The 12,784-nt window shown below is 35.2% G+C and overlaps 1 protein-coding gene across 1 annotated transcript in view; it reads right to left on the reverse strand.

Moving 5' to 3' along the window:
• LOC106478112 (fat-like cadherin-related tumor suppressor homolog) overlaps positions 1-12,784 on the reverse strand; it is a gene marked incomplete at its 3' end in the record, with an annotated part of 156,066 nt that overhangs the window by 94,721 nt on the left and 48,561 nt on the right. The window contains exon 2 of the mRNA XM_022381650.1: positions 3,235-6,673. Coding sequence (XP_022237358.1) covers positions 3,235-6,583 — 3,349 coding nt within the window. The remainder of the gene's footprint in view (positions 1-3,234; positions 6,674-12,784) is intronic.

Genomic DNA, 12,784 nt, shown 5'->3' on the forward strand with positions numbered 1-12,784 from the left:
AAACCGGGTTTCGATACCCGTGTTGGGCAGAGCCCAGATATCCCTTGTGTAGCTTTGTGCATAATTAAAAACCAACAAACAAACGTATTTATTTTCATTAAATTAACAAATTACAGCTTATGTAATATAAACATTTGGAGTATAAACTACGTTTTAATGCAACTTTTATTGATATACATTAATTAATAAGAGGTCTAATTAAATTGCGAATCTAATAGTATAAGAGGTCATGACATTTTTACCCGGCCGTGACGATAGAGTTAATATGTGCATCTGGTCAGCACTTCATCTTTTTTACTCTCTTTTTTTTTATGTGTAAAAATATTTTAAGTTTATCTTAAATCTCATTATTTATGATTTTCCTTTTTTGATTTATTATCACGGATAATTTTTAAATTCTATTTATTTGATAATAAAACTTTGACATTTTCAAATCAAGCACACGATAATTTTTGATCTTTTGTTTTTGTTTTCTTAGGTATGAGTAGAACGTCAGTTTTTAAAGCAGTGACTTTATTTTGATTGCTTGTGCACGAATAAAAATATTCTTACCATGATATCCATATCCATTTTCGTATCTTAGGCATAATACTAGTCTACATGTATTTCAGATATAATCCCTTTCGAACGAAATATTATCACGATAATGACTATATTTTAATCCTATATTACTAAGTAAGAAACATTGTAACAACTTGGATACGTGCAGTATACAGAGGGGGTAATAAACTGTAAATGAAGCTTTAATTTCTCGCCATCTGATCGATACTTTCCAAACACAGTGCATATGTATTCGCCAATTGAAGCTGTCTTTAAATAGATAACATAAATAACCGGAACCATCATATATCAAGATATTCCGAGTTTAGAAATGATTCAACTCCTGTCAGGTTGATTTCTTATGTATACATTACAACTTAAAATCTCGTGTTTTTCCGATCATAAGCCTTGTTTTGGTTTCGGTTTCGTTTCCTTTGTGTGTGTTTAATTGTTTCGTATATTCGCGTGAAGTTACAAAAGAGCTCTATATACAAAAGATGGAATGCAGTTTGTCACCACCACCAACTATAATCGAATAGTAGATTTTTATCGTCACTCTTTATAATACACGCACTTCTTCGAAATGTGGATTCTGCGACAACGGGAAGCGAGCCATAAACCTTCGGATTCACAGCTCGGCACGCTAGTCACTAAGCCACACCCAACACGTTATTTTTTATTTATCTCTGGCGTACCTTGCTTCAAGTTCGCTACACATCAGTTAAATACAGTCTTAAAGTAAAATAAACTGTCATGAAAAAACAATTGGAACCAAATATATCCAACAAATCACATCATGACTTTTCTAAAATCTCCGCTGATACAACATCTAATATTCTAAGCTTAAAATGAGTTAGATAGTAGTGTACAAAAAAAAAGCGCTTCAAATCACAAATCGTTATTTGCATCAGCCAACTAAAGCTTTAAGCAGAATTCTTTATATTAACATATTATATAAATTAATATAATAAGCAAACCTTCAGCCAAATGGTTTTTACACTTCTGGCTTTTTACAAGTTATTATAAATGTTGTGTACAATGAGCGGATGAGTAGTAATTACAGATGACTCAAGTAAAAAAAAAATCAAAGGAAAGGCCTTAAAAAGATGGAAGTTGTAGTCACGCGAGAGTCATTTCAGCAATGCTTTGGGGAATTAACAGCGGTAGACACTGTCTTAAGGCGTACAACACCTTCGGTGGTGGAGCATCAAGTGTAGTAGTAGAGTATGCGTGGTAATACATTTCAAACATTAGTCTGATAATATCCTGAATCACATCATTCTTTAACGGCCCAAAACTTTCCCACAAGAAGAATGTGTAATACCATATCAATTATATCTCGCTAGTTGCATTCTTCTGCCAACGTTTGTGATATACAACAACTTAACAAACAAGTTAAAAAACCGTCATACTCTTTTCTTTATAAAAAGCTTACTTGGTCGGCAAGGAGTCGTGTGATTTAAATTATTTTCAGCTGTTCGTATTATTTCTTAAACATTTACTATTATGGTTTTAAAACAACTTTTATTATTGATGCTTTACTGCGAATAAACCTGACTTTTTACCTTGCTTAAGAAAAGACGCATTGATCAGATATTTTGATGTCTACCGTTTTTTTGTTTTACAGAATAAACTTGTATATGATATTCGATCGCATTAGTCTAAAAAGTCGTTCCTTTCGTATACGTTTTTGTTACTTTCGTCTCGCTCATAAGGACAAGAATACGATAACATAGGATCAGTAGAGAATCGGAGAAAAGCGAACACAAAGATCAGTAAGATTCAGCAGGTGACAAGACGTAAACCAATGAAACGCTTGAGATTTTGTCCAATAAACCAAGTATTGTGAAAGAATTCAAGATAATGTATTTTTCTTATAAACGGAAATATCGGATATTACATGATTTTTTTCATACATATATCACGAGAAGTTAGAAAGAAGAGCGGCTTATTCGTAAAAAAGGGAGTAGGATAATATTTTCAAATTTTATACACTGAGTTATTGTAATTAAAAATTACATTGGAAGTGGACAGAAAAAAAAACATAATTCTGGAATTCGTCTAAGAGACTAAATGAAACAAGTGTAGTTACCTGATCGAATCAATTGAACATCTGCTACTTACATTCTCCGACTAAGATAAATTGAATCTATATATGCACGTCGAATATATGTCTGGCTTTTTAATTTCACACACAAAATCAATAGATATTAGAAGGTCCCACGATCAATCTTTACAAATGTTTTCATTCACTTATATGCTATCAACAGTTTTGAGCGGACGTCAGAAATAAAAGTTATCAAAAAACGCCAACAATTAACAAACATTTGAACAGTTAATAAGATCTCAGTTGTACAGCCAGAGGTTAAAAGTACGCTTTATGGTTCATGCAGACGCTATTTTACAAAGAAAAGATGTTACATATTTTGTTTAAACAAATATTAAAGAAAATTGGAAATATGCTATTAGTACTATGATTTGCTTTTGTATTTGAAAATGAAAAATGATATATTACAGAGGTAACAAGTGGAACAATGGTTTTCTTTACATAATTTAGTCATTAATGTAAACATTTCTTCCAAGAAATAAGTAACGCATATTTTGTTACATACAACAATAAGTAACGTATATTTTATTACATACAACAACAAGTAACGTATATTTTGTTACATACAACAATATGAAAAAACATACCTTTTTGATCAATTCTGAATAGACCAGTTCCTTCTTCCGTTTCCAAAAAATACGTTACTTTGTCATCAATATTCTCGTGCTTATCATCAGTGGCTTTAATTTGCATCACAAACGTTCCCTCTTCTTGGTTTTCAATCACTGATCCTGTAGCAACATGATCCTGGAATACTGGAGCTCTATTATTTACGTTTATTTCTTCTATTTCCACCAGAAGGTAAGCACTAGATGATCGCATGGGGATACCCAGATCGCTAGCTACAACTGTTAAGTTATAAATCTGTCTTTCTTCATAATTTAATTGACGATTCAGTCGAATAATACCAATCTCCTTATCAATAATAAACACTCCCATCATGTCGTTCAGTAGTTCATAAAGCACAGTTCCTGCTTCGTTAAGATCAGGGTCAGTGGCGGATAAGCTCATTATCACAGAACCTACTGGAATATCCTCTCGAAGCCTAACTAGGTAATGTTCAATGGGAAAATGAGGAGAGTTATCGTTGACATCCTGAACCTGAATACTCACCAAAGTGTCACATGAGAAAACTACTTCAGAGCCAGAATCTGATACTTGGACCTTGAGCTGATAATATTCGGTCCGTTCCCTGTCTAAAGGCCCGTGAACAGACAACATTCCTGTGATCTTATCAATGTAAAAGTCTTGAGTATCAGTAACCAATGAAAAAATCAAGTGTCCATTTGGTCCAGAATCTGCGTCAGAAGCCACAAGCTTCGCAATAGTCATCCCATTTGGTGCATTCTCAGGTATAATAAAGTCATAAGCGAATCTATCAAAGGTAGGTACATTATCATTAGCATCTTCTACTATGACCTCTAAAATTGTAGATGCAGATTGAGGTGGTTGACCAAGATCAAACACGGAGATGTTAAGCACATATCTTGCTGTTCTTTCTCGATCAAGCTCATTAATGATTAGGAGTTTTCCAGAATGCATTTCAACCTCAAAACAACTATCTTCATTTCCATTTGATATAACATACACCAATTTCCCATTATAGCCATGGTCATGGTCTTCAGCAGAGATTCTCAGAAGTTCGGTACCAGCTAGTAGGTTTTCCTTGGCAGTAATTTCCATGGGTAGGCCACTACAGAATTGAGGACTGTGTAGGTTCTCGCCATATCTTGAAGGAGTAGCCTCAGTGACGTCGTCCAGTCCTTCCTGATTGTTCCTTTTAGCAACAGCGATTTGTTCTTTTAGTTTCTTCGTAATGCCATTATCTCTACATTCCACTACGACATTCTTGTTGTTTAATCTAGAGCGTTGTTGGAGATCGACAACCTTTATCGTAACAGCAACAACATCTGCATAATGCTGCCCATCTGTAGCTGAAACGTTAATAACACACTCTGTGAATTGTCGTTGACTGAGGTCACAAGTCAATGTTAATATTCCTGTAATGGTGTTTACTTCAAAACAGAGCTCCTGCTCTGAAGAAATCATCTTATATGTCACTGAACTATCTGCATCAAAGTCTAGAGCAGAAAGAGTTAAAATTTCTGTTGGAACGGGAGCTGCTTTAGAAACAAAGCCCACGCAATCGACTTTTTCAAACTGTGGTCTGTGATCATTTACATCAGTCACCAGAACTCGGATTGAAATTTCTGACTGCCTTCTGAAAGGTGTTCCCCAATCAGAAGCCCAAACTTTTAGGAGGTACTCTGTTCTCATGGTCTCAAAATCCAGGACTTCTTTGATTTTTATTTGGCCAGTAAAGTGGTCTACGATAAAAGGCACATAGTTAATGTTGGCTAGATGATAAGATACGTAACCATTGTCTCCATCGTCAGGGTCAGAAGCATGAGCCGTGTACACAACACTCCCGATTGGCTTATTTTCTTCAAAGTGAACTGTTATGAAAGAAGTTGAATTAAAAATAGGATTATTATCATTGTTATCTAATACCTTAATATAAACCATCGTGGTTCCTTTTCTTTTAAGTCCGTTAATATTCTGCTCTTGGGCACTGGCCAATAATAAATATCTAGGAGTCTTCTCCCAGTCTAAAGGTTTTGCAGTTGTTATAAGTCCTGTTAAGGGATTAATGGTAAAGGTGTCAAATGGATTTCCGTCTTCTATTTTGTACCATATTTTTATATCTTTATTCCCATCGGGGTGACTTGCTTTAACTAAGACGATGGGCGTATTAAGTGGTGCAATCTCTTCTACAGATGTTAAATATTTAGGCGAATCGAATACCAGAGGCCGATCATCATAGTGAGGAATTCTTACGGGTACAGTTTTTAGTGAAGATTTAGGTGGAATACCTTTGTCTGTGGCCTTTATGGTAAGATTAAACTGACTAGTTACACTTGCATGTTGGAGATTTTCAGAAATGGTGATGGAGTATTCATCTGGATGTTCTCCCTTACTGATTTGGAAGTATTCAAAAGGATCTCCATCAACGATATCCACACTGCGAACCTGTCCATATAAACCACGATCCTTATCAACCACGCGAACAATAGCATAAACGTGTAAGAGGTCGTTTCTCAGGATGGCGGGGAGAGTAACTGAGTGAATCACAGGGGGGTGCTGATTCACAGCACTCACTACAATTCTCAAGGAAGACGAACTTTTTTTCACAATGGCCCCTAATTTCGGCTTGGGTCCTCTGTCTTGAGCAAGGACAGTCAAATCATAGTGAGTCTGCTTTTCAATATTCAACGGTCGAGTCAGAGTGACAATCCCTGTAGTAGGATGAATAGCAAACTGGAATGTTTGATTTTGAAAACTGTAGTAAATTTCACCATTTATGCCAATGTCAGGATCAACAGCACTAACTCTCGCTACACTTTGATGCAATGGGGTGTTCTCTGGAATTGAGACTGTATAAATTGATGGGTAAAACAATGGAGTCAAATCATTAGCGTCCAAGATTTTAATGTTAACCTCAGTTTGAGCATTAAAGTTTACGTTTTCTAAAACATTTGAGTTAACCACAGCTTTTACGTGAAGAATGTAGAACTCCCTTGACTCTCTGTTCAAGGCGACTTGAATCCTTGTACTCGTTCTAATACGAAGGAACCAGAAATCACCTACTTTTTGACTTTCAGCTACAAAAAAATGGTCCTTATTTCCATCTACAATAACGTACTGCACTCGAAGCAAAGAATCAGAGATGAAAATACCCATTTTCTCTGTTGGAGTGACGTATACTTTTCCGACAGGATTTTCTTGAATGGTGGTGTTGTACACTGGTCGCGTAAACTGAAATAATTCTTCTCCATTGATTAATATAAAGATCCACAACAGAGGAAGCAGCCGCTGCCACCAGTTGACACGTGTGTCAACTCCATTATTTAATCTCGACCTTTGGTCAAACCACATTGTGGAAAACAGTTCACGTTTTATGAATGGACATAACGAGTTGCATCAAGGTACAGTAACAAACCCTGGATCCAGCTTTGATGACGATGCCTGTTATAAGAACGAAATGCTTATTAGTCGACAAAATGAAATTAGTAAGATATATTTTAATTATATTAAATTAAATAATGAATCAAAATATGTTTTCCGTATAACTCAAAGAACAAAATGTGTTTATTCGTCTATAATTAATAGTAACTCAATTCCGAAGTAAAAACTTAATTCAACTTTAAATGGTGTAATTCTTAAAATACTCAGTAAATCTTCAAGGAATTTCAATAACTACAAAATAATGTTCCATAAATCTAATGTCCGCAATTACTACCTTGCTTAAAGCTTTGAAAGCTCTGGTATAGCAACATTGTTATAAAAGTCGTTCTAGATGCTAAAATCCTTAGAGTTCAGATGTTAAAAGACCTTGCCATACGAAAATATGTTTTCCCAGTAAGTCACGTTGTTTCAAAATACCGGCTTCTGGCCATGTTATTTTACCATGTCGTACGTCAAACATCTTTAAACAAATCTTTAAAGTCGTCTTTTATATCTTTTCTGTACAATTTGTATAGTAACCTACAAAACAGCTAATCCAATAAAACAAAAAAATATGTTTCTTCTAAGAGTATATTTCATTACAAAACCCTCATCTAGCATGAGAAAACACGAGCTACATTAAAATACGGTAGGCTGGATTATCATTAACACTAAACTTGTGTCGTTTTTTCCCAGTCATAATACTCTTCTTCATCAGCGTTAACTTCACTGAGGACAAACTAAACCCTGCTTTCTGAACAAAACTACATTTCTCTGTAACTCCGCTAAGAAAAACCACACCCTGCTTTCTGGACCAAATTAAAGTTTCTATAACTATGCTAACATCAACCCAAACACTGCCATCTGAACAAAACTTTAGTTTTTTTAACTCCACAAAGGGCAACCCGAATCCTGCTTTCGGGAGATGCGATAGTTCTCTGTAATTTCGTTAAGGAATTCCAAACTCAACTTTCTGGAAAAAATAGTAGTTCGCTGTAACTTCGCTAAGGATATCTTAATCCTGCTTTCAAGGCTGATCTAAAATACACTGTAACTCTACTACAGGCCGCCTAAATCTTGCTTTGCACGCAGATCTGTAATTCTTTGTAACTCTGCTACAGACAGTCAAATTTCTGCTTTCCAGGCAGATCTGTAGTTCTCTGTAACTCTGCTACAGACAGCCAAATTTCTGCTTTCCAGGCAGATCTGTAGTTCTCTGTAACTCTACTATAGGCAGCCCAAATCCTGCTCTTTAGACAAAACTCTATTTCAGACTGCATTAAGGGCAACCGAAACTCTACCTTCCGAAAGAAAATTGGGAATTTTGTGAAAATAAATAACTATTAACTCTAGAGAACTTGGTTAACTTTACTTGCTGTCTAAAATTTCAGTATGAACCTGAAATTAATGGTCGTTTGCTTTCACGGACATTATATTAATACTTCGGTATGCGCTACAAGATTTAAGACTAGTCTCTTTTTTTTTAACCCTGCCCTCCTGCGATATAAAGAAGCATCACGAATTTGTTGTTTCTATTTAGTTTCGTCTATGCTCTAAAGTTTCGAAACTGATCTATTCAAACACATTTATCATTATTCAGCTGAGACTTGACAAGCGCTGCTAAATTTTTGGGCAGAATGGAATAATATATTCATAAATATATATACAAATGTCATCAAACGAAGGTATATGCGCAAGCTTATTGCATCCGTTTTGTCAAATAAAATGTCCGATAGATAGATAGGTATGTCTGTGGAAGAAGGTAGACATGCATACTGTCAAGCGAAGAAAAGTACGTTGGTGCTGCTTTTTTTGTCGTGCATGTTGAAATCTCGCATCTTCATGTTCTTGATCAATATGGTTTGTGAAAGACCATTTCTTGCAAACTTGTTACTATACGGATGCATTTAGAAATGCTACTGAAAACGTGCTTTGTTGAACGTTTGGCTGTTCAATATATATTTCTCCTTTGATTTAAACAGTATCTTTATCATGTAAAATTCAAAAGGAGTATCTCAGTGAAATATATTTATACGGAAAATAAAGTTTTATATCTAAGTCCTGGTGGGTCTCATCTTTTTCAGTGATGTTTTGGCAAATTCTTAGACTATCGTGAAATACATAAAAGAATACTTTTTCTAGAAAGAAAGGCATTGGGAAAAGAAAAATGATAGAGGCATTTATAGCGATATAGGTTAAATATTATAAAATATTCAAGTAAAATAAAATACATTGAAATAAAACCTGTTCCTGAGTTTATGACCTACACATTCACCAACCAATCATGTTATAACCTAGACATGCACGTGCTGGTGCAATACGTGACACATAAACAAAAGATATTTAATAGATGACGCATACCCAAACGTTATTTATTGAAATATACCCCTGTTTCGTGGATTGGCATCTTTAAAGAGATAAAGAAATTTTAATGTTTCTGTACTTTAGTCAGATCTACTTCAATGAAATGTTAAAAACGTACATTTATGTCGCGAAAAATCATGAAAAATGGTACTGCGTAGAAAAAAAAAAAACAATCAGACCATGCTCTAACACCCACCCATGAGCAACAATTATTTACAGCACTGATTAAAACGTGGTCTTGAGACACTATACGCAAGCAAGCGTGTACGCGCATGGAATACAAAAAAGTAAACTTAGCATTTAAAGATTATTTTCTTAAAATATGGTTGAACAGGCACATAAATCGCCATTTTATTGGTTAGAAGAAAAATAAAGAAACATGAAAGTATATATATATAAATGCGCCCACACAGCTAAAAATCCACATCCACAAGATGGCAGCACCTCCGGAATATGACATCAATGACTTAACAACTAATGAAAAAGCTAAGACCTTATATCGACCTTGGGGAGAAGCACTACTATATATGCCATAAGAAATAAATTAATTAAGAATGATGAAAGAAATTAAGACGAAATAAGTTTAAATACTGTAATGTCTGGTGTTAATTTCAAGCTATAACGTCTACTAGAATTGGAGAGAAGAAACTTTAGTGAAAATACTAAACCATACAAGTTAAATCAGTTAATCTATTACGAAATACCCAAGTCTTGAAGATTTATTAAAATGTGATATATAATAGATCATCAGTTAAATTCATGGCAAGTTTATTATACTTGCCCGATGGGTACAAAATTTTGTGAAACATTTATTACATTATGTAGGATAGATTTCATGTGGTGAAATATATATTTTTATAAGTTATCCAGCATTTCCCTTAGCAAATATATGAGTAAATAAAGTTAAATATAAAGGCTGTAAACATACGAATCCTTGGGATTCTCTTACGATGAAATAAAAATAATACGGTTGATATCGTGTTTTGTAAAGGTAAAACTTCCAACCTTTTAATTGCATCCGGGACATATATCAGTCAGTACGTCAGAGGTAAAGACCTGTGAGTGTTTACTGCAATGGTTCTATAAAGTTTCATTACATTCCGTTGAAACGTGAGAGCAGATTTGCTAGCTCTTATTACGAGGGTCGAAGAGCACAAAGATACACAGTGAGCATTCTATGCTGTGCCATCACCTTAAATATAAAACAAGTAGTGCTAAAATAGGAGTAGCTACATCATGGCCATCAATGAAGAAGGAGTACGTTTTACGTTAACAATCCTTATTGAATGGGTTTTTATGTCGTTACGGCATCATCACCATCACCAATAAAATTTTGTTGCGAAGATACACAATGGCTATCATCACTAATTTTGAACTGATGGGCTAGAGGGAAGGCAGCTAGTCAACAACACCCACTGCTATGCCTTTAACTACTCTAATCAATAGTTGGATTTTACCTTCACTCTTATAAAGCCCCCTCAGCGCCAAAGTGCGGGACACAATTTTTTTCAGCTATGAGAAACGAACCACGAATCAACAGTTTAGTACGCTAACCTATAGGCCAAGTTCAACCATATAATTCATAGTTATAACATCACAACCATTATAGAGGGAGTAAGGTATGTTATCACCATCATTAAAAAGGGAATCGTTACTTCATCTTATGACAGGGGCAAGTTTTTACAATATATGAGACATTTTTAAAAATTATATTTGGTATTTTCAGCCTGAACGGCATTTTATGTACCACATGGGCTAAACGGTCAGATCAGAAACTCCAAGATTCAGGCATGACTATTTTGTTAGAGGGGTGAGGGCAAGCATCAATAGTACTGTGTTCAGAAAAAAAAATCGTGATGGCTGAGGTCGGGGGAATCTTTGTAATTCCACAAAAATGTTTAAAGCAAGAGAATAAAAATAAAGAAAAATATATTCTATAAAATTTCGGGTGGGCGAAAACTCGGAACCACCCTGACTACATCTATCGGCAGCTACATTCAACGTCTACACGACTCTTTCCCGAACATCGGGACTGACTGTCACTTTTATAACACACCCACATTTGAAATTGCAGAGCGTTCAGTGGCACAACGCAGGCTCGAATCTTGGAGCTTCTGATCCGCAAACTGCCACACTAAAGATTAGTGTCACTTTTACAAGGTTTAGACTAGTTTATATCAATATTCAATAGATAAAACTTCGTATAGAAAATGTTAGAGAAGAAACAAAATTCAAGAAAATACATTAAATGCCTTAAGAATTAATAAACTTAATGAAACACTCTGTAAGGCAAGCAAAAGTAACAAAATGTTTCTATAGAATTTCCGGCCATTTTTCCATTTAGGGTTTCATTATAGTCTCAGAATGACAGCCTTGATTCTTTCGGAATGTAAATATTACAGATCTCCATTTTATAATGATAATAAATAAAAACAAAATGGGTGTATTCATAACCAGAACATCGCATAATGATAACTCGGCTTGAAAATTGTAGCTTTGAACTCCCAACTATCAATCAAACATTCGAGTAAAAGATGCAAACGTTTCATCACTCAAGCCTTTAATACTGCACAGTCAGAGCGGCACCTTCTATAAAGGATGAATCTGAGCTGCAAGTTATATTTAACAGAATTAACTGTTTCCAAACATTTTTACTGTGCATTGTGGAGAACAATAGATGACGTATGCAAGAAAGGGAGATTGGATAATTCCTTGGTTTTTACTCTTTTTTTTTACTTTAGCTCAATTATAGCAAGCCTAAATTACTCTGTAAAACCTTTGATCAAGTACACATTCCAGAAACTGATGATAAGCTTTTCGGAGACAATGAGGTGAGAAGGGGAAAGGGAGTGTTGACACCTGGCGACAGTTAAGATATGTCAAAAATTATCTAAGTTCCATAGAGGCTCTGTCTATCATCACAGTCGCCAGGGTTTCAGCTAATTCCCCCCATCCAATCCCTTCGAGAGAAGATGTGATAGATGACAAGACTCGGGACCAAGTCAAACAAGTCCAATCACTTTATAGTTAACTCAAGAGATAACATTATAGCCATTGAACCTACATAAGCTATCTAATATAGTTGTATCTCTTCAGTAAAGGGTGTTATTTCTTCAACCATTCTTCAGAGAAAAAAAGAGAGAGAAAGTTAATAAGACAGTACTTCTTATCTTCTTACTAATGACTCGACGTAGTTGCTATTCTACTTATTCACTGAGTGATACTGAAGGACTAAACTGTTCAAGTTTTGATGTTCTCAACAAAGAACCTTGTGACTGTATTATATTTCCTCTTTGATTATAATACAAAATACAGAACATTTATATATCTAACGCAACGGTTTCAACTTTTATGTTGATACGGTACACTAAAAGTGAAATTCATACAAGTCAATCATGGCCTTCACGATATTTGTAATTATCAACTACACCATCTTTTATATATATTATAGGCCCGGCATGGCCAGGTGGTTAAGGCACTCGAGGCAATCTGAGGGTCGCGGGTTCGAATCCCCATCACACCAAACATGCTCGCCCTTTCAGCCGTGGGGGCGTTATAATGTGACGGTCGATCCCACTATTCGTTGGTAAAAGAGTAGTCCAAGAGTTGGCGGTGGATGGTGATGACTAGCTACCTTCCCTCTAGTCTTTCACTGCTAAATTAGGGACGGCTAGCGCAGATAGCTCTCATGTAGCTTTGCGCGAAATTCAAAAACAAACAATATATATTATAAACTTAAAAATAGGGTTAAAATATTACCGGGGCTTA

This window comes from Limulus polyphemus, unplaced genomic scaffold (genome assembly GCF_000517525.1).
Source record: "Limulus polyphemus unplaced genomic scaffold, Limulus_polyphemus-2.1.2 Scaffold181, whole genome shotgun sequence".
Taxonomy (NCBI): domain Eukaryota; kingdom Metazoa; phylum Arthropoda; class Merostomata; order Xiphosura; family Limulidae; genus Limulus; species Limulus polyphemus.